General features: G+C 49.5%; 6 protein-coding genes across 6 annotated transcripts; 2 read left to right on the forward strand and 4 right to left on the reverse strand.

The window, feature by feature from the left end:
* Nucleotides 1-849: 849 nt before the first annotated feature.
* J7337_011703 (uncharacterized protein) lies at nt 850-2,347 on the forward strand (the record flags this gene model as incomplete). Its single annotated transcript, XM_044829239.1, has 4 exons — nt 850-1,123; nt 1,182-1,283; nt 1,328-2,127; nt 2,177-2,347. The coding sequence occupies 4 exons, from the start codon at nt 850-852 to the stop codon at nt 2,345-2,347; spliced, it is 1,347 nt and encodes a 448-aa protein (XP_044675914.1).
* Nucleotides 2,348-2,842: 495 nt separating this feature from the next.
* Nucleotides 2,843-4,385, reverse strand: J7337_011704 (uncharacterized protein; the record flags this gene model as incomplete). The annotated part of the gene is made up of 4 exons (XM_044829240.1): nt 2,843-2,884; nt 2,934-3,739; nt 3,789-4,167; nt 4,245-4,385. The coding sequence occupies 4 exons, from the start codon at nt 4,383-4,385 to the stop codon at nt 2,843-2,845; spliced, it is 1,368 nt and encodes a 455-aa protein (XP_044675915.1).
* A 1,639-nt stretch (nt 4,386-6,024) lies between these two features.
* On the forward strand, nt 6,025-8,437 carry J7337_011705 (uncharacterized protein; the record flags this gene model as incomplete). Its single annotated transcript, XM_044829241.1, has 2 exons — nt 6,025-7,146; nt 7,196-8,437. The coding sequence occupies 2 exons, from the start codon at nt 6,025-6,027 to the stop codon at nt 8,435-8,437; spliced, it is 2,364 nt and encodes a 787-aa protein (XP_044675916.1).
* A 382-nt stretch (nt 8,438-8,819) lies between these two features.
* Nucleotides 8,820-9,570, reverse strand: J7337_011706 (uncharacterized protein; the record flags this gene model as incomplete). The annotated part of the gene is made up of 2 exons (XM_044829242.1): nt 8,820-9,002; nt 9,061-9,570. 2 exons carry the CDS (start codon nt 9,568-9,570, stop codon nt 8,820-8,822), a joined length of 693 nt encoding a protein of 230 aa, XP_044675917.1.
* A 1,453-nt stretch (nt 9,571-11,023) lies between these two features.
* Nucleotides 11,024-13,130, reverse strand: J7337_011707 (uncharacterized protein; the record flags this gene model as incomplete). The annotated part of the gene is made up of 2 exons (XM_044829243.1): nt 11,024-11,434; nt 11,487-13,130. The coding sequence occupies 2 exons, from the start codon at nt 13,128-13,130 to the stop codon at nt 11,024-11,026; spliced, it is 2,055 nt and encodes a 684-aa protein (XP_044675918.1).
* A 3,442-nt stretch (nt 13,131-16,572) lies between these two features.
* On the reverse strand, nt 16,573-19,130 carry J7337_011708 (uncharacterized protein; the record flags this gene model as incomplete). The annotated part of the gene is made up of 4 exons (XM_044829244.1): nt 16,573-17,295; nt 17,345-17,858; nt 17,912-18,538; nt 18,589-19,130. 4 exons carry the CDS (start codon nt 19,128-19,130, stop codon nt 16,573-16,575), a joined length of 2,406 nt encoding a protein of 801 aa, XP_044675919.1.
* Nucleotides 19,131-19,830: the final 700 nt, after the last annotated feature.

Consider the following 19,830-nt stretch of genomic DNA (forward strand, 5'->3'; position numbering starts at 1 on the left):
TAAGTTTGCCTAGCCTCTTCTGACTTCTCCTATCATCTGTCATGTTAGACGTCGGACCGGAAGACCGGGTGTTACCGAGCTATTTTCTGGCTGACTGTTACTAGCTGAAACCTTAGAACGAGGAGTATCTTTGCATCGTGGTCCGGAATAGCTTCCTGTTGGACCTTGTGCTGGATGCCTTGGTACACCCCGAGGTCCAATGCCCGAGCGAACGAGAAGCATAAGTCCGCCTTGACCTCCTGCTCGAGTCGTCTAACTATCGTCTCCTGTCCAACAACCCTTCTATGCTGTCCCTCCCAACCCTCATCTCGTCTCGACAATATCAGCTTCGCCTCACATCGGATAGTCACCGATAAATCCAATCACGACCTCGACGAGACGACTCTGCTTCTCGTTGGGCCGCTCCGGGTTACACAGAAAAACGTCTCGGTGTACGGACGACGGAGTAAGTCCACAATTACATCCATTACCATATCGAGATAGAGTATCCGTTGGCAGCTCGGCCCGTACTGCATTAGTGCCCGGATTCAGGAGATGAGCTGTTTGACTACTTGAGGCCTTCCGCACATGCGTCCTATAGGCTACGGACTCTCACCGACCGGCCTACAGAATAGAGACTTTGCATTAGTGCCCGAAGCACAAGCTGATTATAAGAGGCGAACACAAAAAAAAAGGTATATATCATATGAGACTCTCTAATTTAACCCTTTCTGAGATGTTGACTTGGAGTGTTGAGGTCCACTATCGCGGGACTTTGGAAACAAGACTAGATCTACTGTCTGAACTCCCTTACACTATTTAGTTGTATGCAAAAGCACGACTCCATAATAGAGGGACCAAGAGAAAGCAATGTCTCCTTCCAAAACTCATCATATCGAGCCATGGAAACTCACAGCTTCTGAAGCTCTTGGGAAGATCCAGGCGGATGAGCTTTCAGTTCAAGAGTATGCCGAATCTTTGCTTGAAAGGATCAAGGCTCGCGATGAAGACGTCAAAGCTTGGGCATACTTGGACGAGAAGAGGGTCATGCAGGAAGCAAGACTTCTAGATGAGATCCCTAAGAAAAATAGAGGACCTCTCCATGGACTTCCAATCGCTGTGAAGGATGTCATTTACACAAAAGGTTCGTTTGCCAAGCTTGCTCCCAACACTATGACCGGAGCTTACTATCGTTCGTATAGACATGCCTACTCAGTTCAACTCGCCATTATATGATGGCCATTTTCCCGAGACGGATGCTGCTTCCGTACGGATCCTTCGTCATGCTGGTGCCCTCATCTTCGGTATGTGCTCTATATTCTTTGCACAGTTTAATCTAACAGGCTAGGCAAAACAACTACGACCGAGTTTGCTGCTATCCACGTCGGCCCCAAGACTCACAATCCTCACGACCCTCTACGCACTCCGGGGGGATCATCCAGCGGCTCTGGAGCTGCCGTTGCCGATTTCCAAGCCCCCATGGCCCTTGGGACACAGACAGGTGGATCCATGATTCGTCCTGCATCTTTCAATGGGATTTATGGGTTCAAACCAACCTGGAACTCTGTGTCTCGCGAAGGTCAGAAGATATATGCTCTTATGTATGACACTCTTGGATGGTATGGGCGATGTGTCGAAGATCTGGTCCTTTTGGCCGATGTCTTTGCTCTTCAAGATGACGAAGACGAAGATCGCTCTTTTCAAGGCATCACAGGGGCACGCTTCGCAATCTGTAAGACGAGCATCTGGCCCATGGCTGGTCCTGGAACCCAAGACGCACTCGCCCGCGCTGCAGATCTTCTCAGATCCCATGGCGCCCAAGTAGAGGAGCTTGAGCTTCCTTCGACTTTCGACGATGTGCCAGAATGGTATCGTATTGGTCTTCACACTGAGGGCCGTACCTCTTTCCTACCAGAATATAGAGTAGGAAAGGACCAGATTGGCCAAGTCTTGATTGAGCACGTTGAGAACTCTGACAATTTCACTCGCAAGACGCAACTGATGGCTAGTGACAGCTTGGCTGCCATGAGGCCTGTCTTCGACTTCATTGCCTCACAGTATGCTGCTATCATCACGCCGAGTGTACCAGACGAGGCCCCCGTTGGTCTGGAGAGTACAGGAAGCCATATTTTCTGCGCCATGTGGAGCGTAAGTGACAAATTGTGTACGAACATTACAGTGGCTAACGATCGTGTAGGGCCTTCATGTCCCAGTCCTGAATGTGCCAGGCTTCAAAGGTGACCATGACATGCCCATCGGCCTCTCCCTCGTCGCACCACGATATCGCGACCGTCACCTCTTGGAGGTTGGCAAGGCGGTTGGTCAAATCTTCGAAGCTGAAGGCGGCTGGGAGACCAAGATCGAATAGGAAGAAGACTGTAAGAATAAGCTGCACAGGATCAAGATTGAAAATGGAAAACAGGACATAGAGGCCCATTGAGTGGCGCACGGAAACTACAGGTAGATTGAATCATACACATGATGCATATAGGTTGCAATACTTCTAGAGTGGATGTTGAATACTTTTGTAGAATTTCCCACCAGGCTTTGACGACTTAACCTCAACAACAAGGGTCTATACTCACAGCTACCCTTCCCCTGAAATATGGACATTATTTGCTCATTACATAATACCGACAGCGCCTGTAAACCAGGGCACAAAGTCTTTGCTGCCCGATACCCAACAATACAGCTCAATAGTTGGATTGAACCGTACAGATCCCGATAATATGCGGAGACGCACAGCTCAGTTTAAAGCTCTATGACTAAGGAAAACGCCAGAGTGAGTGGAAAAGGGGCTATATACCCAGTTGAATATGACCAAAATGTGCCTTGTAAAAGACCTGAGCTGTTCGTTGAGAACTCATTGATTTACTGGCAGGAGCTTATCGAGACAAGTGACAGCCTGTCGTTTGTGAGCAAGATGTAGCAAAGACTCAGAAGCAGGCACTTACGTCTTCAGCTAGGATGCCTTGGTTTCGGAGATAATGGCCCATTCCCTTGACGAGCTCGAGCTGCTCATCAGGGTTGAGGCTGGTAATTGCGGTCTCCAGAACACTGCCAAGGCTGACCTTGTGGATGGCAATGAAGGTGTGGAAGTACATATAAGCGAAGAAACCCATGATGAACTGGCAGTCCATGCGGTCAGTGATACCTCCATGTCCGGGGATAGAGTCGCCAAAGTCCTTGATCTTGAAAGTGCGCTTGAGACCTGAAGCAAAGAACCCGCCAAAGGGAGCGATCAGAGAGGCAAAGGTAGCCAAGTTGAGGGCATGGATCTGCATGGGAGCAATAGTAACGGAGAAATTCGCAGTGTCGGGGAGGAAGAACAGCTCGGGTAGCTCGTAGGTCTTGGGAAGGAAGACCGGATTGGGATCACACTTAAGCCCAGTGAAGATGTTGGCGCCCAAGTCGTTAACAGGGCAGATGAAGTACTTGGATCGCATCATGATGCTGGAGAGGAGCATGGCGAAAATAATGGTCATGATCCAAGCACCGACGAAACCCTCGACGGTCTTCTTGGGAGACAGCTTGATGAGTTGAGTGCGTCCGAAGAGGATACCGCAGATGTAAGCAAAGATATCGTTGGTGATGACCAGAGCGGCGGGCAGGAAGAACCAGATCATGCCCTCAAAGACATTGTTCATGATGAAATGGGCCTGGACCACAATGAGGTACAGAGCCATGTGTGTCCAGGCAAAGTTGGTGAACTGGAACTTGTAGTGCCCGGCCTGGAGAGATGTGACAAAGAAAACGAAGCCTATTCGTGATTAGTCCGGAGAGTCCAGCCCAGGGAGCGAGTTTCTTACCGAAAACATAGAGGATGAAGCTGATAAAGCGGTGGTGAGTAGCTAAAGGTAGCAGGACCTTGTCAACCAGAATGATATGCTTGAAGTAGTAGATGACCGTCTCGCCATAGAGGAAGTACATGGTGGTCGCCAGCCAGTACCAGTTGAGACTCTTAGTAGATCGCAGGGAGCGGGCGCGGCTGGGAACATTGGCAATGGCGATGACTTCCTTAAAGGAGACGATCTGGACAGCAGTGATGATGCAGATGATGTAGATGTGACCCATGAAAAGCGCGGCGAAGAAGAGCGCAAACATGACAAAGGTCCAGAAAGTGCGCGTTATGAAGTTGGCCTTTTTCTTTTCGTACTCGGCTTGCTTTTCGCTAACTGCGGGCTGCTTCTGTGAGGGCTGTTAGCTCAGATGTGGTATTATTGGGCAATGCCTCGAGTCAAACAGTAGACCTTGAGTCTGCTTACCTCGTCCACTGTTTCCAACTGTCCCGAAGATTGGGACTTGAGCTTGGTGGGAGAGCCACCGTCCTCGCTGCTGAAGCTTGATCTTCGTCCATCAGAGCCGTTGCGGTTGGGGAACCTAACCCCTCTCTTTGGACGAGCCATTTCTGTTGATATTTGGTATGTGAATGCGCTGAAAAAGGCGTTGGAGGGTTTTTATTGTTGATTATTGCCAAGAAGGTTGGCAATGAGGTTGTCGTCGGCTGACGAATGGGCGATATGCTCGAGTCGCTGGCGCGATTGCAGCAGTGAGTGAAGCTGTGGTGAAGAAGACAGTTGTCTGTTCCCAGAAATTTGCTCCAAGCGACCTGTGACGTCGTTGCGCAGACCTGGGTCAAGTTCGTGGGTTTACGGCGTCAGGAGTCGACAATTCGCTTCGTGTTGAAATAAATCGTCACGATTGGAAGAAGCTGAGCCGGGGCAAACACAAAATTCTGCCGGGGGGAGAAGTGCTTCTAAGGAGCGAAAGATGGAGCGAGGTCGAGTGGGCAAAAGAGCTCACTTGTCGCGATAGTTGTGACGATGTTGGAAGAACAGGAAATGGTGGTTTGAAAAGTCAAGCCCGTTTCTAGCCCGGTCTACAGCTCACTCAGCCTAGCACCCATAACTAGGTACCTAGCATTTCTAAAAGTGGGTGTGGTAGATTGGGTGCGGTCGGTATGTATTACGCAGTGACGCAGTCTCTGGCTCTGCCAAGTAAACTACAGACGAGCTACAGCACCTTCTACGCAATGCAGACTAACAGCATGATCAAATCTGACCCCAAAATTCCCTTGAGGGACCAATCGAGTCCCTGAACGACCACCCGGCCATTGCGGCTGTGGCTTGACGTGTTCCGGCCTTTCCAGCGGGTTTCCACCGTCTCTCCTGGTCTTGGGCTTTGTCTACATAAATTGCGTCAAATGAGCGGGCAACGGACTCTTAGAAACCGCCAAGTAAGGTAACTAATGTATATCCGGGCTCCCTCTTTTGCTTGGGTATGGGCTTTGCAGACTCAGCAGCAAATGCCCATTGTTGGATATGTATTGACGACTGGGAAATTGAGAGCTGCCCCAGACGCAGGGGCTTATTAGCTGTGGGACAAACCCCCGTCTCTTGGGATCCATTTTATAGATCTGTTGAGATTCGTCCCATGTCGGTAATTTTGAGCAACAAGAAGCCCTAACAAAGACCATAATCGCGTGGTAGAACTAGAGACGCCCAGCAACCATGAGTGACAGCTGAATTAATTGTTTGTTGCGAAGGACAAGCCCGTAATATGCACGAGTACCTAAACCTCCACTAATAGTAATGCTACTACTTGTAACTAACTCGTGTCACTCTCTGCAAATCTTATACGCGTGTCTCAGTCTGCAACTTCTTTACAAGCATATAGCCCAATGCCCTGCGAGCATAGTTTGTTTTTGTGTTTGCTGGGTATATCATCAGGGTCCAAAGGACTGACTGGTGAATCTCTCCACAAACCGTCGGAGCTGGGAGCTTGACCAGGTCAATGACGCACTTGGCTCTTCACATGCTCAAAAATCAACTCCGCAATACTGCGCCTCACTTGTCCAGACAGTGGCTGCACCAAGCAGCAGCCACAATTTGTCTCCCACGTGACCTCGCGACGTGTTGGCAAATCCTTTACACCCCAGTACACGAAACCGTGATCAAGGAATACCGTTCGAGATGCGCCAACAATAACAAGCTTTGTATTTTTGTTCAATGGATCTCTCCTCTGATATGAAAACAGCCATCAAAGATGGATCTCGACGACGAGTTCTCCGATGACGGTTTCGACGATATCCCTGCCAATGCCCTCCAGGAGCTCGAGGATAACGCAATACAACTCACGCAGGCCCAAGCCCAATCGAAGCCATTGACACAGCGCCCACGCATCGAATCTCCAGAAATCGTCTGGATAGAAGACGATGACCTCGATACGACCGAAGTGACGAATGACGCTGGTGTTCCTATTGGGAGGCCAGTTGTAGACGGCAATCTCCAACAAAACCAGTCATCTCAAAGTTACTACTTGGACTCTCGACGCTCAGTTCCGCCCCCAAATCCGCGATGGAACCCTATTGTCGAACCTTCCAAGCGGCGGCCCATGGGCCAAACCCCTCAACAGCCTTACAATGCTGGTCCGCCTCACCAGCCAATGTACACCTCTCAGCAGTTCCAGACCCAGAGCTCCAACTTCGTTCGTGCTCAACCGAGTCAATTTGCTCGGCCTGCTGTGCCGCAAAACAGACCAGGAGCCTCTCAACAGTCCCAGAATCAACCTGGCGATATCTTGTCAGCACTACAGCAGCGAGTTCGAGCCCTCGAGGATCAACTCAAAGCAGCTCTGGGAGAAGCTTCGATTGTCCGATCCAATTTTGTGAAATCGAACGAGGAGCACGCTGCAGAGGTTGCTCGTCTGAACAAGATCAATGCCGAACAATTGGCGAAACAGGAAAGGATTGCTGAGGCAGCTGTTGCCGCTGAACAGAACGCCAATACGGAACTTCAATTTCTACAGCGTGACATGAGAGAAGTCAGTGATCGAGTTCGCCGGAAGGATCCCGCTGTTGGAACTTCGGCAGGAGTAACGACCCCCAAGAAGGCAAACAAGTCATGGGTTGCGGATGGATTCGATGAGATGGATATTGTTGTAAGTCCAAGTAAGGGCCAAGGACGGAGCAGAAATCCTGGCTCAGTCGCCTTACACGTTGGCGAGAGAACACCGAGCAAAGGGAAAAGGAAACGACCGACTGTTGACAGTCCTATCATGGCATTGGAGACTCACACCGACAGCTTTGCCAGTAGTACTGGGAAGCCAGAGGCTCCAGTTCACCGACCGCCACTTGTGGTAGCGCCACCACCGGCTGTCCTTTTTGAGGTTTGTCAGATCCGTCCCAGCTGGGTGGCACTGTGCTCATCGTCTCTAGTTTCTACCGCTTGTACTCGATCATGGAACCCCTCGTCCAACACTGGACATCTTGTCTCGCTTTTCCTTCAAAGACGACAATGATACCTCGCTTTCCGCCATCATATTCCAAAAAATACCTCTGATGGGAAGTCCCGATCGACCGATGCAACTCCTCGTGGACTTTGCAAATCTTATGGTTAACATGTGGAATCGTTGTCATGAGGAGCAGCTCTGGGAGCCTATCAAGTATTTGCTCTCGATCATCTCCTTCATCTTCTCACTCCACGCATCAGAAGTCGTTCCTTTCGTTTTGCCGAATCTGACACCTCCCGCGCAAGCCACAATCTGCACTTTGGCCGAATGGCAGCACCGCATACGTGAAGGTGAACGACGGCTGAAGAATGATGACTTCCAGTCGATGAAGGAACATATCAAGATCGTTGATATCTTGTCAGTCTTGTATACAAGCGCTTTAGCCTGTTCCACTGCAACTGATGTGACAGAAGATGAAATCAAGCCCAAGTCGACAGTCTTTTGGCGATGCATAAAACCCGACATGGTCTACAAACTTCTGAGCCCAAAGCAAGAGCTTTCTGACATCTTGGGCATGCTCGAGCTCCTGACAACCTCTGCACTCCCAGACTCAATAGGTCCGATTACAGACGACGAAGATACTCACGTCGCTGGTCATGTCATCAACCATGTTACAAACAAGCTTACGGATTACCACCCTTCAGTAACTACCCGCCATGAGAAATCTACGTTATGCTTGGCTGCTTTGCGGACGCTCATCGCCTTTTCACGCCATCCTTTTGGCGCTAAGGAGCTTGCGTCTCACAGTCTCGCTCTCCCTCGCCTTGTGGCCTGCCTCAGCATGTCCATAGACGAGCTGTACGACCAGCCTATCCCTTTCAACATCTTACCACAAACATCTGAGACCAAGGATATACGCCAGGGATCAACTGCGACGTCGTACTCAGCCGGCCTATATCGGATCATTTCACAATGCGTCTTCTTGATACATTCTTTAGTGACAGGTCCCGATACCGCCAATCTCGCAGACATTAGCGAGAAGCTCTCGATGGCTCACGGGGGAAGCCAAAGGTATCTTCTCGCTCTAGGAAGACTTGCTTTTGCCGAGGAAGATTTAGTGATGGAGGCCGGGATTGATGGAGAGACAGTTGAGGCAGCCCATGAGTTGCTCGAGCTGGAGGTGACGCCGGATGAAGGCGAGGTAGTGAATGAAGCATTTGGGGGCTAAATTTGGTGGGATCTTCGTTCTCGGCGTTTTGATGAATGACGGACTTGACCTTGGTATTATGATTACACATGGAGACAGTTATGTGTCGTTGCCTGGCGTTGAGGGTAAATATTAGACAAGATACCACAAGGCAGTTACACTTCAGACGGTGTTGAAAATTGATATATGACTTTTGGGTAGACAGAATTCGATGTTGAATGATCAAGACGACTACTTATGTTTTGTACAAATCGTAGTGGCGTTAGATGTTATTCAATATGCCCCCCCACAGGTACCTCCAGATCCCTACCTCGCGAGTTTCGGTCTAACCATTGTAAGAGACGTGGACGTGGTCCCTAGAGTTTGTTAACTTATTTGACCTCGCTGTTGATGTAGTAGTTACCTACCAATGGTTCTGAGTCAAGTCGCCGCGATCTTCCATGGTTCGCCAGTTCTCCCAGTTCTTCTCAGTCTTATCGACAGAGGTAGTCCAGATCTTCTGTCCCCAAATGACATACTTGAGGTTTAGAGTGTTGCGGTTCCTCATGCACCACTCAGCGATTTCTTTTCCAGAAAGGGTAGCAGACTGTGTTCCGTCAGTATTCAACGTTTTGGCCTGGAAAATGATCGGAATGGGCACTTACACCGCCGGTATCAGAACACATGAAGTCAGTTGCAAGACCGCAGCAATGGTCAGAAGATCCAGGACAAGAGCAGTCTCTCTTACACCCAATTTCCCTGATCCTACCAGGAAACTGATTCACCACCGCCGTGGCAGCGTTGACAGAAACTTGCTTGCAAGCACCGACGGCTGGGATCGTGGGAACAGAATACCCCCCGAAGCCCGTGGCAGCAGAAGAGCAGCATTTCATCTGCGCAGGTCCAGGGCACTGGTTGCTAGCAGAGGTGCCCGCGCAATCAGAGCTCCAGCGGCAGTTTCCTGAAGAACATGTTGGCTTGGAGCAGCATTTGATGTTAGCAGCGTCTGCAGGGCATGCACCAGAGATGGCGGTGCCGCCAGCAGAGGTGCAAGACGCTTCAGTGATGCATACACCTGCTCGACCGCTGGGCCCGTAGCAGGGCTCATTAGTAGCGCAGAGGGAATTGGAGGACAGGAGGAGGGTGAAGAACATGGATAGAGTTGAGGAGTGCATTTTGATGGTTCTAGGGGCTGGAGTAGTTATATGTTGGGTTGAAGATATTGGGAAAGGAAGGTCTTGATTTCTTTAGCCCGTGGGTATATTATATAGTTTTCCTGTACCTCGAGTGTTTTAGTAGTATAGACCAAGATCGACACTTGTCCCACTCACTGCCTTGGGTGTAGACTCAAGTTTCGAGTTGATCATGATCGTGTAACAGCCGGGCAAGTTCAACATATGGTGCCACTCTACCATTTCAGCAGACCGAAGCATCATTTTGGGAAAGTGGTTCATCGAAAGTGTTCTCAAGTTGCCTCTGTTTTCAGCTCTGCATGCATATTTCTTGTAAGTGTAACATACGAACTTGGAATCTGCCGGCGATCTTCTTCAGCTCTTCTTGATTAGACTTCAAAAGGGGGTATGCCACCCTGGCGGTCGTGCGGATAGCCGTTGATGATCATGCTTGGCGTCTTCGGTCCGTCGCGGCTTCAGGCGTCGGTTGCACGGGTTGGAAGGCACATGAGTCAAATCTTTGGTGTATAGGTTCTGTTGAATCACATATCGCCTTTTTATTGAGTTTAACCCCCGCCCGGGAGGTGAATCCCAGAACAATCAGTGAAGTGTTCTGGCTCCTAACAGCCTACCAGGCCATGAATGCATCTTAATTCTATCCGTAAATTTGCGGAAGTGAGAATAATCCCTGCATGATGTGACTTGCAGAACCATTGAGTAGAAATGCTTGTCGACGATGCGTCGGTGGCTTGATTTATCTTGACAACGGCGTACGGAGGTACATACAAGAAAGACGGAGGTTTGACCGGCTTAAGCTTAGATATAAACGTGAGCATGGGCTGAGGAAACAATTGGATGAGGGATAGGGGCATCTTAGGCGAGAGTACAGCTGAGAAATGCTGATTGGCCAGAGGGCACGACGATCTCTGCGAAACAGACTCTTCCCACCTTCCTAGAAAGTGTAGATGTTTCATACAAAAAAGCGTCAATGACGTCATGTCGCTGAAACATCCAATCTACCTAGGTACTAGGTATCTATCTATCTGGAAGGTGGACAGGAGAAGCGGAGACTCCGCAGTTTCCATTCCCTTTCTCGTAACCCGTATTTTTCACTTCTGGGCCTGATCCCCCAACTACAATCTTTATTGGAGCAAGAAGTCTTCAACTTTAACACCAACAGTTCATGTGTAGCCGATCAGCAGCGCTGCGTATCACCTAAACAACAGAAATCCCTTTTCCTTCATGGAGGCCACCGTTTTTCTAGATCTGGAAAGCAGAATACTCACGACTCTCAATGTTCGGTATTTTCACTTGATGGACGGGCGAAGCAAGCGGGCATCAAAGTCTCTTAGGAGGGCCTGACTACAGTACATATAGGATACCTGGGGCTAGTCCTTGGCCTTCCCTCGTGTACGCAATAAATCCAATGTTAACTCCCATCCACTCTTACGCTAAACTACATCACACTCTGTCCCTTCTTTTCTTCGCTTTCACCGCCTTCGGAGCCTGCAAGTCCTTCGCCAGTCTCCATCGAATCAGTTCTTCGAGGCTCTTCGCCGTCCAAAAGAACATTGGGAGCATACGGCAGCTTGCCTTCCTCGCGTCGGTCGGGAGGGATAATTGTGTTGTACCAGCGGGGCACGAGGACTCCCAGTCCAATCAATACCAAGCAGATATGGGCAAGACCGAAGCCAAGAATGTGTAGGGGATCATCACGGAGCTCGTAGAAAGCGGGATAGGCAAAGCCGTAGATGATGGCGAGCACAGGCGCCGAGATGAAGCGCAGGAGGATTGGCCAAAAGGCGGGAATACTCCAGTTCTTTCCAGTTGCGACAATAACGTTGAGATCTCGTCGAAGTTGCTGGCCCTGATGAATTCTGTTAGTAACTACACACAACAAGCCGGATGCAAGAACTTACAGAGTAAAAGGCCATGTACCAGAAGCGTGTCACAAAGACATTGTCCAAGAGCTTTGACATGGCAGGACTTCTGCCGGTAAATCGGCGAACAAACCCCTTATCCTCGGTAAAGGTCAAGGCAGGCGGAAGTTCGTCAGGAGTCTTGCCAATTGCACAAGAGACGATCGAGCAGATGATGAAGATGCCAAAGCCAACTCCAGCACCCGCTTCAGCTTGAACCGCATGGGCAACAGCAACTCCGAGAACCATGCCTCCAAAGTACCCAAAGTTCCAAATGAAAAAGGCTGGCTTTCCCACCTGTCCTGCAACATCTCTCCAACGGTAGAAGGTCGTGGAGAATGCACATTCACCAAACACAACGAACACCAGAGCAACATCGTTGATCCACCGGTCAACTCCAGTGAGAAGAGCATATCCAAACTGGGTGCAGAAAGGGAGTGAAATAAGGAATGAGATAATCACAAGGCCTGTGACTACCCACTCGCGACGAATTTTGGGTTTGGTGTCCATAACAAGCGTTACCACGGCATCAACCATGGCAAACGCGGAGCTATAACCCAGAACCACCAGGGTAAAGAAGAGTGCAAAGGCCCAAAATGATGATCCAGGAAGCTGAGTGATAGCCGTGGGGAGCGTCAAGAATCCAATGGTAAATGCACCAATTCGTTCGCCAGGGACTGGCATCATATCCAGGTATCCAACGACTCCGAACGCAGCAAATGCGGCAAATCCCTCAAAGAGGACATTGCTGCCAACGATGAGACACGAGTCCATGACAGCATTGGCATGCTTCTGGTTGTAAGAGGCATAAGAACTGAAATAGCCAAAACCGACACCAGTTGAGAAGAAGACCTGACCAGCTGCAGTCTGCCAGATTTCACCAGACCCCAGCTTCTCGCCGTTCCACTCTCCAAAATACAGCTTCACGCCGCGGCCAGCGTTAGGAAGCGAGACAGACCGACCGACAAGGATGATAGTCAAGACAACAGGTAGACCCATAGTGAAATAGACAACACGACCTGTCTGGCCAATACCGCGGAAGATGGAGATCCATACAAGGAACCAAACGAATGCAGTCCATCCAACAGTCTCTCCAATAAGGGCAGTGCCAGGGTATTTGACGTAGTCTATAACACCGCTCGACGTCTTGTTACCGGGAATCGCATCGACATTCTGAACTACGTCTTGGTAGTAGTATTCCTCAGCACGTCCCTCCCAAGGCAGAGGACTCTGGAACGAGTTCCGGAAGTAGATCATGATCCAGGACAGATTGACGACGAAGTACGGACTGACCATAAAGCCGATGTATAGAAGACTGAAGCCGAGACCCTTGAGACGGTGGTTGATGTTGTTGAAAGCAACGACAGACCCTCCACGGTACGCTTGACCAATGCTGACTTCGAGAATCAAGGCTGGGATGGCGATCAGGAAGACACACATGAGATATGGAATGAACCACTGGAGGCCGTTGTTGTTGTACACCTGTGAAGGGTACCGAATTAGGTTTCCCATACCGGCGCAGCCTCCCATGGCCGCAAGTAAGAAGGAAGCTCTCGAATTCCATTGATCACGGCCATCTTCAGATGTTGATGGTGGAGGTGAGAGCTTTTGGCCGATCTTTTTGAGAATTGGTGGGATCGCCATGATGAATTTGATACGCCCGGGGGCGAGGAGGAGATGAACTTGTTAGGCTGAGTCGTCTTCAGTAACAAGGTTCGGTAGTCATGAGGCGAGAGTTCCACAAGGAGGTGAACTTTTCACATGAGAGAACTCAGAGGCCCTGATTCGACTATAATGCCCAGAAACCCGAGACACTGGGACAATTTATTTCACAAGAGCAGGATCCACGCGCGGACGAGCCTGCTTTTATTGCAGATACTTCCTCCATAAAATCAGGGACGAGCCAAGAGTCTACGCTTTTACAAGGAGTATCGGAGGATCGCCTCAGTGCCCTCCAAGACGGGGAGCTGTTGGAATTGCTAGTTGCTGCCGGGGACAAGATCGACTTGGCCGACTCCATTGAAACGCTTGGCTTGGTATGTATGACAAGAAACGAGTCTGCGAACAAGACTCCGCTGCCAAGGTGCCCAGACACTTGGCGGGTTGGGGCCCCGGCCGTGGGAGGGGGATGCTGACCCAGGTATGTCTCTGCTGCAAGGTGATAGCCAGCAGCAGAGGATCATGATCAGTTCTCGACTGTACGTAGACGCTTTGTTCCCTTCTTATATGAGGTTGACATATTGCTAGAGTTGAGTGTTGCCGAGAACCACAATTAGATGAGGTTAAAATTAAGCATAATACAAACTTGGACCTTCGACGCTTATTTCCGGGTTTCCAAACGTCTTTTGAGTGTTTGCGCCATATACAAGGGTCTCAGTGTCTCGTGTCTTGGCATCGGAGGGTAAGACGGCACCAACCAGTTTTCTCTTGGCCAAACGCACGCAAGGAAAGGATCAAGACAAGCTTCAGTCGGAGGCTCATGCAAGGTGATGCATCCAATGTAAGTGTACAGCATGTCACATGGTTTTGCGGCAACCCCGTGCCCAAGTACATCACGTCACTTGTGGTAATATCGGATAGAAAAGGATCGAGAGGCGTGGGGGAGAGGCTTGATGATAACGGTTCAAACGGTCTGAAAAGCGAAAAGTAGGAGATAACTTACACCATGGCTCCTTGACTTTCACTTTGACTGTCGCGTATCATCGACAATATTATCCCTTGCACTTTACTGGCCGTAGAATTAGATGTAAAAATGAGTCTAAAACAGTTGAGCTCGTCAAAACAAGACCATATTGTGTAAACTTTGACCCTGACCCGCACCGAGAGACACGAATACATGCACTGTCTAGGCTGTCCCCAAGTCATTCAGCCCATCCAATATTCATTTACAATTTGCCTGCCTATTTTGGCATTAAAGGTGCTGAATCAGAAGAATATGACTGGTTGATCGAACCACAAAGATATCCCCGAGGCCGAGGGAAATATTACAACGCCAAGCCAACAGCCCGGTCTTTGCTTAGTATTTAGCTCATGACGTCTTTGGCTAGGGCCCGCGATTCAGAACCAGGCACCGACATTCTTTGAGCAGCGAGTGGATCGAGGCAAGCCAGAGTCCTGGCTTGAGAGAGGTTGTAATGCTTGTCGAGGATTATTACGCCGTGGGGGAACCGGGGGATGAGCAGTGATTTCCATAATGCAGGGTTCGGTGACTCCGGACTGTCGGCGCTGTTGCGACTCTATAATCTTTGTAGTCGAGGGTCCGAAGTATTCTCAACATGCAGTGCTCTCGTGATGCTAGGTTGGAGTGACTGTCGTGGAGACTGCGACGGGGAGTTGCAGATATCTACTTGGTCCTGGTCAAGGTGCCTTGACTATGATCAACTCCCCGAATTATCCAACTGTTTGAGTCCATCATATGGATCTTCTCGGTCTTGGCCCAACGCCACAGTTGCTCTAGCAAGTGGGTATCACTATCATCACCTCATATGAGATGCGGCTGTCGGCGATGACTCTGGCAGTACAAGGCGAAGCACGTAATATTTATAGTAAGTGATAACATAGAAGCGGACGTTCTTCGATTGAATCTCTCATCATGTGAGCTTCTATGAGTTCGAAGATTTAGATATTGCTAAATAGTAGTAGTGTCTGCACAGAAACTGAGTGTCCGCGTATCTAGCAACCTAAAGATCGTGGGCGCTCTTTGGTTATCTCGACTTTTGTACGAATGAAGTCCTTGGACGCATTCCACCAAGCTCAAAGAGACACGAAGCATACCAGGGAGCTAAGTCGTAGTAAATTTAGCAGTAATGACATATAGCCAGGCTTGATCAAAGTAAACCATATAATGCATGTATCAGGCAGTCTTGGGACTACTTTCAGTCTTTCTACCATAGACCATACGACTTGCCCGATGTCAGTTGTAATAAACTCTCGAAAAAGTTGGCATTGTACTCACACATTAAAATAAGGCAGCGCTCTTGGCTCCTTGAGTGCCTTTCGCATCTGGCTGACCAGAATCGTAACCTCCTCCCTCGACCAACCTAGGATCTGAAAGCTGCAATTTAGAGGTACGAATGCAGGGTGATGACAGATGCTGGCAGGCGAGAGATCACGCGGTGCTGCCCCACATTTAGATCACGTGAGAATCAGTATATAAACAATTAATGGCAACTCCTTGTCCCTTAAAATTTCTTTCTTTACAACACTATATTCATTCGCTCCAGATTGCGCCTTTATCAAGTTTATCCGGATACGCGTCTAAAATCTGTCTTCCAGAATTAATCTCTATTCTTTCATTATGGTTTTTATGACCAGGGTTTATACTAGAACTATCCGAGCTCCTGCACTACCACCATTCTGGCTTAGCTCCCCAGTCATCCTTGTTTCTCCGCGTCTAGCCCAGAACTATCATACTAGACGACCGCAACAATCTGAACGTACCCGTCGAACTCTTTCACCAAGGGACAGGCGTATAGATCAAGTATGGACATGGATGGCTCAGGAGCGTCGAGAAAAGAGAAAGCTGAGAGAAGCTGGTAAGAGCACCTATATTCATAGTTTTTCAATTATCTAACTTCTCTCCAGCTCTCCAGGCACAAAATCAGTCCTTACTTCATCGATGGTTTATTCGGCCTCTCGAGTAGGTCCTCAAGTACCGAGGCGTTATTGATTTTGTTTCCGTAAGTTCCTACTCAGACAAACTCAAGTGTCTAATACTAATCCCTAAAGCAGGACTTGCGTAAATGGATACCAGTTGGATGGGGAGCTCTAGGAAGAATGTTTATTGCAGCTATTAATCAATGGTTTCTCTAAAGCGGGAGACAAAACAGCGACATCTACATCAAAAGCGAGCCCAGTTGAGCGATGTCGGACCGGTTGGAGGATATTCATCTCGAAGACTGCTGGTTTTGTGTAGCATTGTTAAGCTAACGCTGGCTCTAACGCTGGCTCTAATGATAATCTCAATTTGTGCTATAAAAACTCCTGCAATGGTATCTCCTCCGCGGCATCAACAACGCTCGAGCCCAAAGTATGCATCACAACCCCTTCAAAACACCATTTTCTCCCTTTTCGTCTATCTAATTCTCTAAGGCTCTTGCGCCCGGCTCGACTCACCAGCAATGCTTTCTTCGTATTCTGTCAAACGCAATGCCTCTTCCACGTCATTTACAAAGTGTCTCTCGCCAGCCATTTCCACAATGCCGCTGCTTAACATTAATCGCCATACAGGGTGGTCTTTGCGAACTGGGCATCGAGAAAAGTACACCCGCACTCCTCGATCGTGGTAGTTACGCACGATCTCAGTCAGAACCTGCGTACCAGATCCATCCATGGAAGTTACACCGTGGATATCAAATATGACGTTTCGGTTCATGTCGGTACTGCGAAGGCGAGGCAGAGCGGGATGTGCTTTCGATGTACCATAGAGCTCCAGTCGACGAAGTCGGGACTTGAGCTCTCCTGTATTGGCGAAAGTCAAAGGCTCTGGAATCTTGACGATGAGACAACCCTCAATGAATTCAAGACTCGCCTTGTCGCCTTCCGCGTTCTCAAATCGATTCGTCCCCGGAATTCGACCCAGGATCTGGATGCGTGGTCGCGTACTATGCTTGATAACCATAAGCATCGACAATCCTACACCGAATGCCATACCAAGCGTGAGAGAGTAGAACATGGTTGCAAGGAAGATAACAGCCATAAGACCCAGCTCAGTCCAGCCACGGATCTTCAAGAAGAAGCTAATGTCATGGGGCGCCTCTTCTATCAGCGAGTAGGCGACGACAGAGATCATTGCTGACAGGACAGGTTTCTAGGCGATATTAGCTCATGCGATACAGATAGGTTCATCAGGTACTCACTGGCAGGTAGTAAAAGTAGGGCAGAAGGAAGAAGATGGATAGCAGAGAGATGATGCTCAGAAACATGGAGCTGGCGGGACTCTTGCCTCCGGTGCTCTTATTCACCTTGCTTCGTCCATATCCGCCAAAGGCTGGGAGGCTCATGAAACACCCACCAACCATATTGGCGATACCGAGCGCAATCATTTCTCTGTTGGCACTCAACTGAATACCCTGGATAGTCTCACTTGAGCCCAGACTCTTTGCAGCTACCGAGGATTCGAAAAATCCAAGAAGTGCAATGAGGAAGGACGTGGCCATGGCACTTCGAATGTGTGGCATATGCTCGAGCTTGAAAGGCCATTGGAAGGCAAGAAGCTGGCCGTTGGCGGCCTTGACTGTTCCTAGAATCTCAACTCCCTGGTTCTCCCAATCAAGGCGCCAGCAAAGAATTGCAGATACAACAACGACCACAAAACGATCCGGGATATAGGCAACGCCTGGATATCGAGGCTGAAGACGATTCTTGAGTTCACTAAAAACACAGTCAGAATCGCATCAGAAATGAAGCCACAAAGCGCCACTTACCGGCAGATCATGATGACCAGGAAGCTAATTCCGGCGATGGCAAACGTCAAACCATGCGCTTCGTGAATATTGTTAATCATGAACCTAATCTTCTCGACGGGACTGCCGTGGCTTACACCAGCATCGTCAGCCAGTTCAGCGAGTCCTAACTCAGGAATCAACTGGTCAACGGCAATGACGAAACCGATTGCGCTGATAAAACCACGGAGAAAAGGCCTGCTGAGAACACTGTCCATGAAACCCAGTCGCGCAAGGCCGGCGATGAGTACCATAGCACCAGCCATGCCAGCGACAATTCCACAGATTTGCGCATGCAACAAGTCATTGTCTTCGTCTTCTCCAGAACCAACATTTTGTTTGACAACAGTTCCCACAAGAAGCGAGCCGGCAGCTTCAGGGCCGACTACCATCTGTGGGCAGGATCCCAGAAGGGCGTAGATAAAGGGATTGAAGACGAAAGCGTAGAGACCGTGAATCGGCGGGACGTGGGCGAGATTCGCAGCGAGGGAGAGGGCCATTGGTAGGTAGAACGAAGCCATGGTAATGGCCGCAACAAGATCGCCACGAAGATATGAGAGCTTGTACTGGCGCATCCAGTTCAAGCAGGGGACATAGTACGCAAGATACCTGATAGAAGTTAGCATATCATTCAAGGTTGGAGGGACTGGAGCACTTACATGAATGCCGTATCCTCGAAACCAGCTTGTTCAGCCAGCATACTGCTATGGCCCATTGTCTTTGTTCGCATTCTCTTCTTCAACCACCTCTTCCAGTCTTCATGGCCCACGATTGTCGTAATTGCACTGTCTAATACAGGAATATGTGTGCCCGAGCCTGCAGTCTCGCTACCATCTTCATCGGTGCTCCTCATAGTCAAGGTCGGACTCATGGGTCGCGGACTGAAAGTGCCATGGCTGCAGACACCAGGGTGGGCAGGGTGAACGCTTCCTCGGCGTGTGTTTAAACGCTGGTTGTTCCCGTCGATTAGAGGCGTTGTTTCGTTCGCGAATATCTCGTTTATTGTAGCTCCCGGGGGATGTCCTGGCGAATCTGCAGGTGATGCGACTGGGATGCTCGTGGGAGTCGTGGAACCTTCTGCGGTAGGGCTTTCGCTCTCGTTTCGATCATGAGCGTTCAGAGCTTGACGGAGAGCACTGGGCTGAGTAGGACGGTGATCGGTCCCCGAGTTGGTACGACTGTGGGAAGGTCGGTTGGCCATGATTGTGGAGTTCGATCGAGTCGCAGTTTGCGTTTGATGGAGGTTGAATTCGGAATTGAAGTCTAAGGAACTGCATATATCCAGCAAAGTATTCAATAACTATGCCCGAGCTTGGCTCAAGAGAAATTCCTGTTTCTGGAAGAGAGCCAAGTCGACAAAGGCCGAGGGATGAAAGTCGACTAGAAAAGCGACGAAGAAGACGCGACTGACGATGAAGACGGATGCATGGAATTTATATAGCCAACGATCACACAAAATCAATTTGCGGTGAAAGACAAAAAGTTTGAGAAACAAAATAGAAAAGATCAAAAGTTCATGGCTCGCTAAAGAGGAGCACAAGTACCTAGTGCAAGTCCAAGGGTTGGTTCCATTCCCGTGGAAGGTATCAGCCAGGGCAGGTCCCTTGACTCCCTGTGTGCAATCATCAGCATCAATCTCAGATCTAGCTAAAGCTTCTCCGCCAATCAGACGCAACCGTTGGCAGATGCCACCCACGCAAGCCCAACTTCTGGCTGCGTTTTGAGGCTGTTTGGTGACATCAGAGCGCTAGCCCCAGGTGACTTCTAGCGGGGTTTCCCACCGCCCTCTCGGGGAATGTGAGCGAATGGCTGATCTCGTGTTTTTCAGCGATCCCTGCTGCTTTAACGTTTACGGTGGGTGAAGCTGATGCCGGGAACCCGACTTCGGCCGCAAAGTAATT

The sequence above is a fragment of the Fusarium musae genome, chromosome 9, assembly GCF_019915245.1.
Source record: "Fusarium musae strain F31 chromosome 9, whole genome shotgun sequence".
NCBI lineage: Eukaryota > Fungi > Ascomycota > Sordariomycetes > Hypocreales > Nectriaceae > Fusarium > Fusarium musae.